Source organism: Chlorocebus sabaeus, chromosome 23 (assembly GCF_047675955.1).
Source record: "Chlorocebus sabaeus isolate Y175 chromosome 23, mChlSab1.0.hap1, whole genome shotgun sequence".
Lineage (NCBI taxonomy): Eukaryota > Metazoa > Chordata > Mammalia > Primates > Cercopithecidae > Chlorocebus > Chlorocebus sabaeus.
Window position 1 is genome coordinate 32,241,818 of NC_132926.1, and position 17,624 is coordinate 32,259,441.

Sequence of the window (17,624 nt, forward strand, 5' to 3'; positions counted from 1 at the left end):
AAAGGAGAAGATATATAATTCTTGGTTGGAAGGAATTTTATTTTTATTTATTTATTTTTTGAGCCGGAGTCTCACTCTGTCGCCCAGGCTGGAAAGCAGTGGCACAATCTCCACTCACTGCAACCTCCACCTCCCAGGTTCGAGCAATTTTTCCACCTCAGCTTCCTGAGTAGCTGGGATTACAGGCGCCCGGCACCACGCCTGGCTAATTTTTGTATTTTTATTAGAGATGGTGTTTCACCATATTGGCCAGGCTGGTCTCAAACTCCTGACCTCAGGTGATCCACCTGCCTCGCCCTCCCAAAGTGATGGGATTACAGGCATGAGCCACTGCGTCCGGCCTTGGAAGGAATTTGAGGCCCTATTTCCAGCCTTCTGTCTGATGTTTGAATCCTATCTGTACTATCATGAGCTTATGCTTGCATACCATCAGTGACAGAGACCTCACTATCTTATATGACATCCTCATTCAGTACCACTATTAGAAAGGTCTACCTTGAACTCAAATTGTTCTCCTTGTTGAAGCTTCCACTTAGCGGTCATGGTTCTGCCTTCAGAATCAAATGGGATTTGTTTGTTCTAACTCTTTACTACTGACAGCACTGCCCCTCCCCCAAGTCATTTCTTTTACTGGTTGTGTGATCTGTTTCCTCACAGGACATGGCATCTCGTCTCTACCTCGCCCTGACTGCCCTCCTTCACACACCCATCCCTCTTCACCCATGGCTCTTACACATGGAAAATATCAGGGCCTCAGCTCTGCTCTGAGCAGTGTGCGTTGATTCGAAATGGGCAGCTGCAAATGTAGGGGCCACTTAGAGTTTTGCAGTTTATGCTTTGCACAACTCCAGGGAGCATCCTGTACATCACAGATGTGTATAGCTATTTTGATTTTCCAGAAAAATGGCAGTGAGATATCCTGGGAAATAAGTGCATTTTTCTAATTTGTACAAATTGTCTTTTGGGCAAGTAGTAGGTCAGTGCAAATTTGTGGCCTTCAGATAAAAAAATACAGATTTGGCTTACATTTTTTTCTCCTTTTTTTTCTTATAGCTAGAGAATCAGTAGCAATATTTTTTTAAATGTGAATTTTTTGGCCACATTTAAAAATTGGAATATTTAAGATTAAAAAAATCCAGATTTACAGCCTTTCTTTCTTTCTTTCTTTTTTGGAGATAGAGTCTTGCTTTGTTGCCCAGGCTGGAGTGCAGTGGTGTGATCATAGCTCACTGCAGCCTCAAATTCCTGGCCTCAAGCGATCCTCCCACCTCAGCTTCCCTAGCAGCTGGGACTTCAGGTGTATGCAACCATGCCCGGCCAATTTTTTTTTTTTTTTTTTTGTAGAAACCAGGTCTTGCTATGTTGCCCAGGTTGGCCTCCAACTCCTGGGCTCAAGTGATTCTCCTGCCTTAGCCTCCTGAAGTCTTGGGATTACAGGCGTGAGCCACTGTGCCTGGCTCAGCTTTTCTTTCTAAAAGAGTAAAAGGGTAAGATCTGGCCACACCAGTCTATCATTTTTACATGACAACAATTGGCTGAACCTGAGTGGCAGTTGCCCCCTTTGGATGAGACAGAGGTTGTCTCTAGTTTGTCAGTGTTCACCACTCCCCAGGTCTCCCAGACACTCGTGCCAAGTTCTGGTTCTCACTTGTCATCATCCTCGTGCTATTTTTCTTAGAGAAATGTTCTCAGTTTCCATGATTCTCCTCACACCTGGTTTGCCTTCTGCATCTGTTGGTCGCTGAAAGCTTTTGAGTTTGCAACTCTTGGTCCAAATTAGGTCAAAGGGGAAGCCCACGGCAGCCTCTTGTCACCTGGTGTGTTTGTTTTCCTGTTTCATTGCAGCAGCCGCAGGAAATCAGCTGGGGGGAAACCCCAGCCCAGGCGGTGCCACTACATCCAAATCCTGCTGCATCCAGTAACACCACCGAGGATCTGCTGGCCGGATGGCACCACCCTTTCCTGGGAAGACATGACTCAAGCCAGTGGAAGACCACCCACCCTGAGAAGTAAAAGAGTCATAGGATTTCAAAACTGATAGAGAATTTTGCTTCCAAGAGTGTTCCATCTTTTGGCTTCCCTGGGCCACACTGGGAGAAGAATTGTCTTGGATTGCACATAAAATACACTAACACTAATGATAGCTGCTGCAATTAAAAAAAAAAAATCACACACACAAAAAATCTCATAATGTTTGAAGAAAGTTTATGAATTTGTGTTGGGCTGCATTGAAAGCCATCCTGGGCCGCATGTGGCCCACGGGCCATGGGTTGAACAAGCTTGGCTTATACCTTATCCAGTGGTTTTTAAATATTCTTTTAGTCTTGAGAACTGCCTATTGAGCTAAAACCAGTATTCTAGCTTTCATAGACATGAATTAAACATTGAATTAATGCCAGATGCACTGGCTTGCTTAGGATCATTTTTGTTCTTATACTTTCATTTAATATATTGTAAAAATTCTCAACCATTTTCAAAAGTAGAGAATTGTACGTTGAATCCCCACATACCCATCACCCAGATTCCAGTATCAAGATTTTGCTACATGCATTTCATCTGTCCTTTTTACGTTTCCTTTTCAATTTTTTTTCTTACCTGAAGTGTTTAAAGGCAAATCCTGGCTAGGCGTGGTGGCTCGCACCTGTAATCCCAGCACTTCAGGAGGCTGAGGCAGGCAGATTGCGTGAGCCCAGGAGTTTGAGACCAGCCTGGGTAAAATGGCAAAACCCTGTCTCTACAAAAAATACAAAAATTAGCCAGGTGTGGTGGCGCTCACTCATAGTCTCAGCTACTCAGGAGGCAGAGGTGAGAAGATCCTGTGAGCCCAGAAGGCGGAGGTTGCAGTGAGCTGCGATCATGCTACTGCACTCCAGCTTGGGCCACCGAGCGAGACTCTGACTCAAAAAAAAAAAAAAAGGCAAATCCCAAACTTATCATTTCACACCTCTACTAAGTCATCTTTAAAGAAATAAGGATGTTTTCTAACATAACCGCGTCACTGGCCCATGCAACCGATGCCTGCCTAATACCCAGCTGTGATGTACGCTTTGATGGGCTGCACAGACCCCAAGCTTCAGTAAAGGACTCGGGACCCCACCAGCTTTGAGTGCTGTTGACAGACCACCCTCAATATAAGCCCCATCAGGTGTTACTGCAGCCTTTGCCAGGGTGGCCTACACCCGATGACTGACCCATGCCAGGTGCAGAGGCCTGGCCAAGGTGCAGAGGCCTGGCCATCTTGGCTGAGCACGGGATAACTGTGCAGGGCTGTTCCACCTCCAGGACTCCTCGTGGGGTCCACTAAGGCTGTCGCTGGGCTCACATCACAACTCGACTTCTCCTTCTGCTCGCTCCTATTTCCTTCCCTTCCCCAAGCATCAGTTCCCAGGGCACTGCTTAATAAGCATCTTGCAGACTAAGTCCATTTTAGAGTCTGCTTTCTGGGACACCCAACTTGTGATGCCAGCCCTTAGTCAACCTTCCTTCATTCTCATGAACGTTTTTAGTGGCTGGCTTGCCTGAATCTGATCCAAACAATTTCACACGTTGAATTTAGTTGTTTCTTTTTGTTGGTTTTTAGAAAAAAATATGTACTTTTTATTCTTGGATTTTTCATTGATTTCACAGAGTATAAATTAAGACAAATTATTCTCAATTTCAGAACTTCTATTTCTTAAGTTAACAGGCATTCTGTTGGTTTAAAAAGATATATGTGGGCCGGGCGCGGTGGCTCACACCTGTAATTCCAGCACTTTGGGAGGCCGAGGTGGGTGGATCACCTGAAGTCAGGAGTTCAAGACCAGCCTGGCCAACATGGTGAAACCCCATCTCTGCTAAAAATACAAAAATTAGCTAGGTGTGGTGATGCAAGCCTGTAATCCCAGCTACTCAGGAGGCTGAGGCAGGAGAATCGCTTGCACCCGGAACAGTGAGCTGAGATCACACCATTGCACTCCAGCCTGGGTGACAAGAGCAAGACTCCGTCTCAAACTAAACTAAACTAAACTAAAGTAAACTAAACTAACAGAATTTCTCTCTCTCTCTCTCTTTCATGACGAGGTCTCACTCTATCGCCCAGGCTAGAGTGCAGTGGTATGATCATAGCTCACTGGAGCCCCAACCGCCTGGGCTCACGCAATCCTCCCATCTCAGCTTATCAAGCAGCGGCGACCACAGGCATGTACCACCATGCCCTGCTAATTTTTTAAGACCTATTTTTGTCAACATGGGGTCTCATTCTGTTGCCCAGGCTGGCCTCAAACTCCTGACCTCAAGCAATCCTCTTGCCTCAGCCTCCCAAAGTGTTGGGATTATAGGCGTGAGCCACTGCATCTGGTCAGGACTTATTTCTTTTAAACCAAATCTAAGTACGTTCTGGCAAGTCTGCAGTACCTAGCAGAATGCCACTGGCCTGATCAGCATTTGCACCATAGTAACTAATGTTGAAAACAGCACAAATAAACCAGAATTTGAAAATGACAATAACATGCTAAAAATTTGCAAGTCAGTTTCTGTTATGCTTGTCCAAATCCTCATTTTTTAAATTCTCTGTTGTTCTCCCCCATCAGCTTTACGGAGGTATAGTTAGCAAATAAAACTTATACATATTTAAGGTACACACTGCGATGTTTTGATATACATTGTGAAATGATTGCCATAATTAAGCTAATTAATAGATCCATCATCTCACATAGCTATGATTAAGTTTCTGAAGTCTCTTTTAATCTATGAAGTGTTCCTTCCTTTTTCCCATTGCCACCAACTTGCAGAAATAGAGTCAGTTTCCCCACATCCTGTATTTATCTGTTTGTTTCTTTGTGGCCGCATGTAACACATTCCTGTCTCATTCTAATAAATGGACATTAGCTCTAGAACTTTTCTTCCTTCCACACTGAATGTTATGCAGAAACTAATATATTAAAACAGTTGCTTTGAGGAGAGGGAGGCACATGGTTTTCCCAAACTGTAAACCACTGATCTACTGTAATCTCTCTTTTTAGACACACAAGGAAATTGAAGGCCAGTGAGAGGATGAGGCTGGGCCAAGTTCCTGGTACAGTTCCCTGGCTTCCCTCCAGGAGATGCCCAAGGTCACAGAGAACACAGTGTACAGGGCATCCACATCCTGGTGGCCTCCAGAGCAGATCAATCTGGGCCCCTGACGCATGAGCCCTGCTCCTATTTGCAGGTCATGATGTCAATAGAGAGCTGGGTTTGGAACTTGCATCTTTAAACTCCCAAAGTAGATGTTCTGCCCTGCTGCAATGCACACTCTGAGAGCAGTGGTCTTTAAGCAGAGGCCTGTCCTAAGAACGTCACATGTGGTGGTTACATGGCAGAGTAGCAAGGAGAAGTAAGTGTCACTCAGGAACACATAGGCATTGATGTTGCTTGTCCTGACTCTGCTGCCACGTTTCTGAGTCCCTTCGGCAGGTTCCTTCTGCTCCACTTCCAGCCTTCCCAATCTGTCAAAAAAAGGTCAAGATCCTTGCGGTACCTCTCTCAGAGGACTATGGTTAGCACCAAATGAGACTGAGCGCAATAAGGATCACAGTTGACGTTGATTAAGTACTTACCACGTCCTAGGTACTGTGCACGATCTAATTTCATCCTAATAACAATACTCCAAGGGAGAAACTGTTACTAGCTCCATTTATCACATGGTGAGGAGCAGACAGAGAGGTTAGAAAACCTGCCCAAGGACACCCAGCTGGTAAATGGTGGAGCCAAGATTCAAAGTTAAGCAGCTTAGGCCAGGCGTGGTGGCTCACGCCTGTAATACCAGCACTTTGGGAGGCCGAGGTGGATGGATCACCTAAGGTCAGGAGTTCGAGACCAGTCTGGCCAACATGGTGAAACCGTCTCTACTCAAAATACAAAAATTAGCTGAGTGTGGTGGCGGGTGCCTAATCCCAGCTACTTCGGAGGCTGAGGCAGAAGAATCACTTGAACCCAGGAGGCAGAGCTTCCAGTGAGCCGAGATTTCACCATTGCACTCCAGCTGGGCAACAAGAGCGAGACTCCATCTCAAAAAAACAAAAAACAAAAAACAAAAAGTGCCATGCAGATTGACACCAGAACCCCAGCTTATAAGCATTTTCCTTGCACCATACTGCTTCTGCAAATCAGGTTTTCTTGTTGTTGTTGTTTTTAAAGAACGTAAGAAAATAAAGGACCTTCGAGTTCAGCTAAGCAAATTGTTTCATATTTGGGAAAACCAGGGACCAAAGAGGTGGTTTACCCAATTCACACAATACAGAAGTGGCAGAGATGGGTCCCAAAGGCAGGTCTTGAGGCTCTGCATCTGCCATCCTATTCCTTGTACTATGGGTAGGATCCACTCAGGAATTCCTGATTGATGGGGCCGGTGCCCTGCAGTGCATGGAAAAGCAGGCCTGTTCTCCTGAAGCTTAACCATCTACAACAGATGGGCAACAGGTACTGAGCCCTCAATCAGACACATACTCTCATCACACCAGAGAGCTCTGCCCCTAAGTGGAAACATTCCTATTAATTTTAATGGGAAAAAAATCATGATGTGTTCCCTTGCAATCAAAGAAATCCAAACAATTTCCACGGCATGGGAAAATAAATCACCTGAACAAGGAGAATATATGTATGAGTTTGTATAAGTTTATGTAATAAATAGCAACCTGAAAATAGTTTGCACATAACATAAAATGTAATCATTCATTGCACCTGTTCTTATTTTATTTATTTATTTTGAAACGGAGTCTTGCTCTGTTGCCCAGGCTGGAATGCAGTGGCATAACCTTGGCTTACTGCACCCTCTGCCTCCCGGGTTCAAGCAATTCTCCTGCCTCAGCCTCCTAAGCAGCTGGGATTACAGGTGCCCGCTAATTACCACGCCCCGCTAATTTTTGTATTTTTAGTAGAGACGGGGTTTCACCATGTTGGCCAGGCTGGTCTCGAACTCCTGACCTCAGGTGATCCACCCGCCTCGGCCTCCCAAAGTGCTGGGATTACAGATGTGAGCCACCGCGCCCAGACTGTTCTTGTTTATGTATAATTCTCTTTGCCAATGTTTCAACCCTTTGGGGCTCATGGGTATCTTGCATTTAAAAATAAGTTAAAGCACAAAAAACAGCTTTACAGCAAAATACAGGCTAACCCCTTTGAGACGTGAGGAAATAACACACAGGCACGCGACCGAGAGTCTTGGAAGATGCCACTTCCTCATCCTACTTACTGGAAGTACACAAAGGAAAATATTCTGAGTTCACTCAATTACCGCACACAATGCAGGCCTGCTCTCTATGAGATCCTCTGACCAGAAACCATTTTGTAATTACAAATTGATGAGTGTTTTGCCTGGAACCATAATGCCAATATATCTCCTACAGTGCATTTATTCAATGTGCTTATGTGAAAAAGTTGATATACCAAAACAAGGAAGTCTTTGTTCAGAAAGTGGTATAGCTTTATAAAAGTCAGGGCAAAAAGTCATTCATGGAACAGCTGTTATGTGAGATGAGTCTGAATGGTTATTTTATTTATTTATTATATTTTATTTACTTTACTTTTTCAGAGATGGGGGTCTCACGATGTTGCCTGGGCTGGCCTTGAACTCCTGGGCTCAAGTGATCCCCTACCTCAGCCCCTGTGCCCAGCACGAATGGATATTATGAACCGTGAAAAATGCCGTGAAGTGTGGTGAGGTGGGGGACAGACATCATCCGGGGTCTTATCTGAGAAGGTGACGCTGAAAACTGCAATCTCTTCCCCATTTAGTGGTCAGAGTGTCCCTCAATGAGCCCCTGGGACCAATAAGGAAAGAGACACATGGGCAAAGCTGTGGGTGGTATTTTGTTTTTAATCTCCATAGTGTATTTGTTAAGTTTATTTATGAGCAGATCACTTCACTATTTACAGTACATGAGCATAGAGATTCTACAGTTTCTGTGATGTAAACAATAACCCCACAGTGGGAGTTTGAGAAAAGAAGCCAGTTCTGAAGTATTTACAGACATTAAAATAGAACTTTATACTCACAGAATAATAATACATAGAGCAATTTGGTTAAATTATCTAGGAAACTATAGAATCTGACAATGTACAAATACAGGAAAACATTTTCTCATTTAGAAGGTAGGACAGAGAAATCACACCAGAAAGAAAGTAGGGACGATGACAACCACAGTAATTAAAAGCCAAGAAGGTTTTCTCCTTGCCTCTCACAGACAAAGGATTTCTATAAATAAGGACACAACCCAACAAAATGGAAAAAATATATAAAAATCCTCTACCAATTAAAAAAAATAGCAAAACTAAAAACTTGATTCTCAATCATTAGCAGTGTCCTTTAAAAAATTAAAATTTAGCTTTCTATTATAAATAACAAAGCAGATGTGTCCCTCTGTGTAGGTGAAATTCTTGCACCTTTCTCAATAAATGCATCAATGTAATTCCACACACACACACACACACACACAAACACACAGGCACAGACGTGTGTATGTGTGCAGATACACACACATACCCACCACAAACATAGCCTTACACTCACGCACTCAGGCTGTAGTTACCTTGTTAAGCTTCCTAATAAATAATGCCCCCTACAGTAGTACCCCTGGGGATGACAAAACCTCACAGGTTTAGCCATTCCTTGGTTTGACCCTGTCGCAGAGTCAGGGAAAGCCCTGGCTCCTATTGCTTAGAATTCTCTAGGCTGCGTGGTCACACCAAGAGAAAAGAATTTGAGTCCAAGATTTGGAAATGCTGGAAAGGACCATAGGGACCACCTTACCCAGTTGATTAAGGCTGGCTACAGACACCTTCTCTAGAAACCTGGGGTTGGGGAGAGGGCTCGTGTTGGTTTCAACATTAGCAGCTGCCTCTGGAAGAGGCAGATGTTCCAAGCCAATGCTAACAGCATGGCACAAGGAGGTGAGGGGGTGGGTGTGAATTCCAGAGCAGACTGCACTAAGCTGGACTTCCGGATGGTCATCTTCCCCAGAAACCATTTGGAAATCCAAGCAGTCTACTCCCCTGCTGCATATACCACCTTGGCCAAGCTCCCCTCGAGATTTCCAACCTGTTTCCATCAGAATCAGAACATCCCTCAAGAAACACAGTTGGGAATAGTTTATGACTTTTTATTCCTAACACAAAAACATTTGACAAGATTTTAAAAATACAAAATACAAAAACAAAAAATTGAACAAAAAAACCTATTTGGCTATTCGGTGGACCATATCAAAGGTCATGGCCAGGCCCCCCACAGAATCCTTACACCCAACTTCTTATCTTGCCTTGAGGGCGTAATTCGGACCACCCAGCAAAGGTTTACTTAACAAGGTCGGCAGCTGGGCTGCCAGTATTGCAGTTACAGTAAACCCCTCCCGGGCACCTGGACCTCTCCTGGTCCACTCCTGTCTGTTCTACCCACAGGACAGCTAGTGCATTTCTCAGTTCTGTGTGAGAGTCTGCTAAGTGGCTGCTTCTGCTTCTGGAGTCTTCTGACCCTAGTGTTGCACTGATCTCTGAACACAAAGGTGGTTCGTTCATGCCATTATATTTCATTCCCAAAGTTCATGATGGACAGCAGGGTGGCTGAAAGGATTTGCCTTCTATCTGGGTAGCTGGTGGAGACAACCTTTGGCCACTAGATGGCGACCACATGTAGATAAGGCAAAGTGCTGAGGTGGAAACTGACCAATCCCCTTCACAAGTAACCAATGAGCAAGGGTGGTCAGGTGAAAAAGGAAGCTTTTATAAGCCGCCTTGGAGACTCCTTTGACCAAAAATACAGCACGGGGGGGGGGGGGGTTCCAGCTATATAAACCCCTCTTTGAGGAGTTGTTGCACAGCCCAGGGAGCGACCACCTATAAAACCTATTTTCCAAGCCCCAAATTCGGGCAGTTGGATTTTTGTCCTCCTTTCGGATGTGCAAAGCATACTGATGAAATGGAGTATCTGAAAAGCTGTCCCCACGAATCACAAAGCCTCAGTCACTGCTGCTATACCATTAAAGAAACAAAAAACAAAAGCTGTCCTAAACATATGCAGCGTGATCAATGCCTCCTGTTGCCCCATATGTTTTACAATCATTTGAAAGAAATGTGTGAAAAGTGCCTAAGCTGTTTTTCTTTAAAAAAAAAAAAAAAGTGTATTGCTAGTATTGTCTGAGAACAAGAGAGAAACAGCCGAGTGGTCACAACATTCGGATTAACAGCTGTCCAGTGGGGACAAAGACAAGGTTAATATGAGATTTGACATCATTACCTAGCCAAGTTGGGGGTTTAATTCCTTACTGTCCCCACTAGAAATTATGGCTTAGATCTGTCCCGGGGAGCTGGTCTCCTTGGATAAGGCAACTCAGCCAGGACACAGTGGGACTGAACCTACTGCTGGTTGGTTCTTGTAGAGAACCTCACCCTGAACAGGAGCTGGGTCAAGTCAGAGAATGGAATCAGTTTCAAGGAGGAGTGATGGATTCCCAATGCTCCTGGCTGGGGATCTGAGCCTCTCAGAGGTGAAAGGGACTTTAATGCTCATATTCAACATTCTCGTTTGGTAGATGAGGACACAGGGGCCCAAGGTCACACAGCAAGTAAGAAACATTGGGGTTTCTGATTCTGAGATGGCTTATAGTTAAGTGACTTACTCTACAAACCCATTTCACTCAGCTGGGCTGTTTTCATCTTTCTGTAAAGGTAGGTACCAAGATCTAAATCCATGGCTCCCTGTTTCGAGGGCTTCCAACAAAAGGCCAGCAAAGGGTTGGCCCCAGCACTGGCTCTCCTGCTGCTGACAGCTCCTGCTGCTGACAGCACTGGCTCTCCTGCTGCTCTCTCCTACCTGACAGCAGCCCCCTTCCTGAATTCCCTGTCCCAGTCTCTCATACAGCCAAAGGAGACTCATATTTTCCAGGTAGAAACACGGAGCCAGGCTGAAGTGTTGGGGTTTTCTCAAAGTGCTTTTATTTGGTTAATGCAAAGTCAGTGTTTGCCTACTTCCTGGGCGTCCTGTAGCTGGCTCCCAGGGCTTCACCCATCCCATGGTGGTTCTGGGCTAAGGACACATCCATGCATGTGGGTTTCCAGTTCTGAAGCTCTTCCTTCATTTACCCTGTACCTCCAAACTTGACAAGCAGACCTGGAGCCCATCTGTATGTAAAAACACCTCAGGGACTGGGGGACTAGCTTTGACATATTGCACATGCACTAGTTTTCTTCTGCCCCACTGGTAAGGGATGACAGGGTCCCTCTTCTTTGGCCAGTGAAGCCATTACATTTACTTTCTTTGCTATTGTACATCCAATTTCTTTCCTTAATCATATCTGATGCTGGGATATGGGTAACCCCAAACTGAAGGCAGCTGCTAAATCTCAAATGCTAAAAAAATACTGCAGTTTTGACATCAGTGAGTCAGATCAATACATCCTGTGGGGCTGGTGCTTCACAGTTGGGATAAGCCATCTCTCAAGCTGCAGGCTCAACTGGGATTAACTGAACTCTATACCTAGGATGGGCCATGGACTGAGCTGTCCATGCAGAAGGCCCAGGCTGTCCATGCCTTCCTTGCCCTTCTACTCACCACCGCACAGCAGCCCCAGTGGGCCTACTGCACATGTCTAGGAGAAATCACTCTCAAAAACCAACAGGAACAGGCTTTAGGCAACAAAAGACGTCTCACCGCATTGCTTCCCGTGTCAGAACTTGAGTACTGGGTCTTTGCAGCTCAGAGCATTTCTCCCTTCCTTCTCCTGCCCGCAAAGCCCTACCTCTCTCCTGAGTATATATGACACTCCATGCTGCAAGATTTCAAGGCAGATGCAGATACCTTATGGGTGCTTTTTGAGTCAAAGCAGCTTTTTGGTTGAGGGGGCAGGTTGTGACGGAGCAGGGGGTGAGGGCCTTAGCTGCACTGCATCCACTCATATTCTTTACCTCTTTGATGCATTTTCCTTCGGTAACCAGAGCCCCCGAGAACGGGGATTCTGATTCAGCCTTGTACAGACTGAGGAAGGAGATGGAAGAATTCCACTTAGTGGTTGGATCAGACATTTTTGGAAAACACCAGCACGGCACAGAAACAGACAGTACGACCTGCCCTGTGCGGGCGGCTATCGACACAGTCTACAGCAAGCTTTATGGCGATCACATGTAAACATCATTGAGAGCAAACACTAGGACAGAGCTACAACGAGATGGTTGCCAATGGCAGCTGCTCCCTCTGGGTTACTCCTCAGTTTGGTGGGAAAGAGACCAAGGTTCACTCGTTTTTCTGAATAGACCTTGGAGTTGCCCTAAATAATACACAGCACCGAATGAGTCCTTCGGGATAGAGGTTGTCTGCAGGGTTGGTAAATTTTAGAACTTGTAGCGTTTTATGTACAGGATGGCAAGTAGAGACTACTTGATCACCTTGGCAGTTGGCGTTCCCTAGCCCTGACTTTAGGCATGTCATGTCCCAATGCCGCGCTCAGGTCTCTGCTCAAGCGCCAACGTCTAAGCTAACTTCAAGTGTCCTAGATTAATCTGACATGAAAGGACAGCTTCAGCTGACCCCAAAGCAGGGAGGGACAGACTCGTCCTTTGCTAAAACTCTCCATTTCTTTACTCTAAAGTATCACCAGCCCAAGGCCGACCCTTTGACCAAATGCAATCAAGGAAGAAGCAAATAGGAAGGGCTTCGAGATCATCCACAGCCCAACTCCTTTCAGCACACTGGGGTGCCAGGGAGTAGAAGGGACTTATCAAAGTTACAAAGGAAATTCTCGGTAGAATCTGGACTTCCCCAACTCTCCAGATTTGGAATCTAGTGTTCTTTCCTATCTCAGTTCTCTCCTTGATGCAAATCAGGACTTACTTAGTGGAGGCAGCAGAAAGATCTAAATTCTATCCCATTCCATAATCATTTATTGTGTACCTACTATGTGCTAGGCAGTGAATAGCCACAAAGGAAATCAGAATGATCAGGTCTGTGCTGTGGGAAGTCCCTTTTTTGGTCCATCTTCCTAAGCCCTGCCTTCCCCAAATATGTTCCTGTCTGTTATTCATCTACTGCCCCCTGCACCTTCCGCAAGGGGATGTGTGTGTCAAAATAGTATCGGGAGCTTTGCGCCGCGGAATAGCATTAGGGGAGTTTTCTCTCATGGAACGGAACATCACAGACAGGGTAGACCCAGCCAGCATATGGTTCTGTGTGATCGTTGAAAAAACCTTCCAAAGATTAGCCCAAGATGTCAAATAGACTGAACCCTAATCAATTAGTAATGACTTACCAGAGCACTGATTTCAGGATTCTTACAGCACATCCAGGCTCAAGGAACCTGAGTGGTGCAATTGATTAGTTATGTCTGTATTGGTCAAGGAGGTGGGAGTGGAGGCACATGAGCTATGTATTTGCCATCTTGGGCTAGACACTGCCTCAGCAGAAGCTAACAATGTTGAAACGTGTCTAATCAGTTCATTTCACAGGAAAGGAAATTGGAGTCCAGAGGGGTCAACTGCTGTGACACGCAACAGTTCAAATTCCCTATCCCTACTAAAGCCTGTCTCTTCCAGCCTTATCCATGGGCTGGGAGTATGCTCACCACCCAGTGGAAGATCATGGGCTCATTTTACCTACTGAGGTATTTGATAATCTTTAAAAAAGTAAATTCTCAACAGACTAGGCTTCGCATAAGCAACAAATTACATTAGCCTGTTTAGTTTAATGAGCCACTTTCAAACTTTTAAAGCAGCAGGACTTTAAAAAAAAACTACAAAGATTTCCCAAGGAACCCTGATGTATGAAAGAAATCAGAAACAATATACTCACACCCTGCCTGGCCATGCTCCCTGCATGAATGGCCCCCAAGGTACCCACAGAACATTAAGCTGGAAATGGCTTTGACATCACTTAAGAACACAAAGTTTAAAGCAAAGCCCAATTGGAGTGTTTTCTCAGTTGGAGGGAAGCTAGGAGATTGTCCTATCTATTTCCAACCTTCACTCCCTCCTCCTGGCTCCCCTGCCCCAGCCACCAAAACAACTTTACAGACAAGGACAAGGTAAAGACGAATGGCTACCTGAGGGAGTAGGATAGGCTGGTGGCTGGCCCAAAAAAGATGACTGCTCCCAGACCACCTGTCTGTACCGCTGCCAGGGGTGTCACCAAAGTTCTGACACTGTGTCCACAGATGCAGGCAAACCGCAGGACCACTCAGGATCAAAGTTGATGGTGCACCCAAGACACATGCCAGGGCTTGAATTCACCTGATGCTGGTGAATCAACAGCTAACGTAACCCCTAAAATGAGCCCTTAGGCTTCTAGCCTAGTGCCCAGTTTAGCCAAACTCACCTCTACCAGTCCCTGAAACTGTGTCTTCACCCCAGCTACTACGGACGCATGGGACCAAGAATCAGAAAGTCTGGTCTGGGTCACCGCTCTGCCTCCTCACTGGCAACCGGACCTCCCACAGTCATTTCGCCTCTTGGGGAGCTGCCAGCCTCCCCTGGAAAACAGGAATGATGCAGCTCACCCTGCCTTCCTTACAAGATACTCAAGGGTCTGAGTACAAATGGATGGACACACACTTGAAGCGTGAGCTGGGCACAAGATGGGGGCTCTTATAATTTGAGCCAAACTTGCTCAGTAAGAGACAAGGCAGGGCTTGGCAGATACGGCCTGGAAACAGCAGGCCGCATTTTCCTGCAGACCAGCCTAGCGGCCACCCAGCACCTCCAGGGCAATCTGGCAAGGGGAGCAGAGCAGCTCAGTGGCAAACACCTCATGACAGTGCATAGTTAAAAAATCAAGGAAGCAATACAATAATCCCAGGCACAGTACATCTGAGCCATAAATACATTATTTTAAGGATATACTTTTTTTTTCAATTAAAAATGAAGTTTATAATCCTGATTCTATTCACAAGTAACAATTTCATCATCACACACTACAGACAAGAAATGTTATGGTGAACACAGCTGCAAGTCTACGAGAGGAAGTCAGTCGGGAAGGAAGGGGCGATGGGTGACTGACCCGCATTTCGAGGTGCACCCAGGACAACCCGTTGGAAGCGAGGACACTAATGTGGCAGTGGAACGTCAACACCATGGAAACTCACGGACAGAAGCAGCTTTGTTCAATGTAAACATTGATTTTTTTTTTTTTTTTAAAAGGACAGCAGTTTCAAGTCTCTCTCACGGGTGTTCTCTCACGCTCGCTCGCTCTCTCCTCATATACTTGATTTCTTTGAAAACGTAAACATATTGGAAGGGCCTTGTCTGAGGTATTGAGGTATTCCTCGAGGGTTAAGGCTGTTATCAATGCAGGCTCTGCTGGGCCTCTTTCAGTAAGCTGTCAAAATCCATGGCTTCGTACTTGCTCTTCCCTGACGCAGGAAGGGCCTCTTCTGAATTGGAATCTGGGCATGGGGGTGAGGAGGCAGGGAAGAGGGGAAGGCAGTGAGCAACTTACAAAGACCGGATGGTTGAAAAATCTGCCACTTTGAGTGGGCACTGTGGAGTGGCTGCAGCCCAAGGCGTTGGGGAGCTGGGATGAGCACTGGACTGTGGGCACTGCCCACCATCCTGCTGGGACATCTTGGCCATGGTATCAGTGTCTCAGGGCCTTGGCTGTCCTATCTAGAGACCTGGAGGTCCAAACTAGAGCACTCCGGAGCCTTTCTAGCTCCAACACCCTACAACTCTACTTCCCTCAACAGCTTCTTGCCCATTAGTAACCTGCTGCAGTGCCACATAAGGGAGAGCTGACAACACTATAATTTTTTGGTTTTTTTGGAGATGCAGTCTTGCTCTGTTGCTGAGGCTGGAGTGCAGGGGTGCGATCTCAGCTCACTGCAACTTCTGCCTCTCAGGTTCAAGCAATTCTCCTGCCTCAGCCTCCCAAGTCGCTGGGACTACAGATGGCGCATCACCACGCCCAGCTACTTTTTGTATTTTTAGTAGAGACGGGGTTTCACCATGTTGGCCATGATGTCTCAATCTCTTGACCTCATGATCTGCCTGCCTCGGCCTCCCAAAGTGCTGGGATTACAGGCGTGAGCCACCACGCCCGGCCAACACTAGAATTTTTTAATAGATTGGGAAAGTAATTCCCATAAATGGATGTGTAGCCAATTGCAGTGCCGCCTGGCCCGGCACCCAGCCAGGCCACTGACACTCAGTCCTGTACCACCAAGGCTGCATTGGATTCTCTCCAATAAGTATTTTTTTTTTTCTTTCCTTTTGAGACAGGGTCTTGCTCTGTCACCCAGGCTGGAATGCAGTAGTGCCATCATGGCTCACTACAGCCTCGACCTCTTGGGTTCAGGTGATCCTCCCACCTCTGCCTCCTGAGTAGCTGGGACTATAGGCACAAGCCACCATGCCTGGCTAATTTTTGTATTTTTTGTAGAGACAGGATTTCACTATATTGCCCAAGCTGGTCTCGAACTCCTGGGCTCAAGTGATCCTCTTGCCTCAGCCTCCCAAGGTGCTGGGATTACAGGCATGAGCCACTGAGCCTGGCCAAGTAATTCTTTCGTACATTGTACTTCCTTGTCCTTCTTCATCATCTTGTCCCCAGGTGGCTGCTGCCTTGTCTGGGGTCACCACAGAATGCCCCTGAAGGGGACAGGGTAGCAGCTGGCCCTGTGAAGTCAAGGAGACCGTAGCCACGGTTCTGCCAGCTGGCTGTGCACACGACTGAATCTTCTTAGAGGACATGGGAGGTTGGATTCTCTTTGGTAGCAGTCACAGGACAAGACAAGGTGGACCAGAGGCCAGAAGAAAAGCAAGATGGTAGCCTTCAGGCAAAGGGGCTGCAGTGTTACACCGAGCAGCACACTGGGGTGTGGGGATGGAAGCTATGTCCACAGGGGGCTTTAGCTCTGGCTTTTGTTCAAGGAAGGCACTTCCTCTCAAGCTTTGAGTCTTACTAGACTATGGCTGGGTCTTGGGGGCTTACCGTAGTCAGTGTATCTGGGCCAGCAGAAGTGCCGGAGCCCTCCGTAGCTCAGGTGGAAGGAGGGCTCGTTGCGCTTCCTTAGGGCAGCGCCATTCCTCAGAGAGAGGGCCGCGTGCTCAGAACACCGGTAGGTAATGAAGCCATACTTCTTGCCTCTGTGGGGAGAGGAGAAGGAGAGTATGTTATTCGGCTGGCTGGGTGGACACTGTGAGACCAGCCATTACTAGATGAGGAACAGACTGCCACAGTGATTTGATACTCGCATCATGGCCCCCTAGATAGAGATGACGTGACCACCAGGCTGACTTCTGCAATGTGGTAATAATGAAAGTAGCTAATACATTGAATGTCTGCCAGATGTTGGCCACCACACCTTGCCTCGGACGCTCCTCAGATGAGCCTGTGAGGTGGGTACTGTTGTTATCTCCACCTTGCAGATGAGGAAACAGCTTCTGTGGAGTTCAGTAATGTACCCAAAAGCAAGTGGCAGAGCAGGGATTCAAACCCAGGCCTCTGACATTAAAGCTGATGCTCATAACAGCCCTGTATGTTTCTCCTGTTATTCCCATCTCCCTATACTACTGTACCTCTTTCTGCCTCCTTCAAAGCCAGCCTCAGTCACCAATTCCTTGGCTGCCATCTTGGCCTTCACCTCCCCTTCTGCACACATCTTGCCCTTCATGGCAGACATCTATGATGCCTG

At 46.4% G+C, this 17,624-nt stretch overlaps 2 protein-coding genes across 5 annotated transcripts in view; one reads left to right on the forward strand and one right to left on the reverse strand.

Moving 5' to 3' along the window:
• Nucleotides 1-6,390, forward strand: part of PDE6A (phosphodiesterase 6A) — an 85,977-nt gene extending 79,587 nt beyond the window's left edge. For both annotated transcript variants that reach the window (XM_008014956.3, XM_073010588.1), the window contains one exon: nucleotides 1,846-6,390. In XM_008014956.3, the coding sequence (XP_008013147.2) occupies nucleotides 1,846-1,922 (77 nt within the window). In that variant the 3' untranslated portion in view covers nucleotides 1,923-6,390. The remainder of the gene's footprint in view (nucleotides 1-1,845) is intronic.
• A 1,424-nt stretch (nucleotides 6,391-7,814) lies between these two features.
• PPARGC1B (PPARG coactivator 1 beta) overlaps nucleotides 7,815-17,624 on the reverse strand; it is a 124,308-nt gene continuing 114,498 nt past the window's right edge. For all 3 annotated transcript variants that reach the window (XM_008014951.3, XM_008014952.3, XM_008014950.3), the window contains 2 exons: nucleotides 16,922-17,076; nucleotides 7,815-15,377 (listed from right to left, as the gene is read on the reverse strand). In XM_008014951.3, the coding sequence (XP_008013142.3) occupies nucleotides 15,277-15,377; nucleotides 16,922-17,076 (256 nt within the window). In that variant the 3' untranslated portion in view covers nucleotides 7,815-15,276. The remainder of the gene's footprint in view (nucleotides 15,378-16,921; nucleotides 17,077-17,624) is intronic.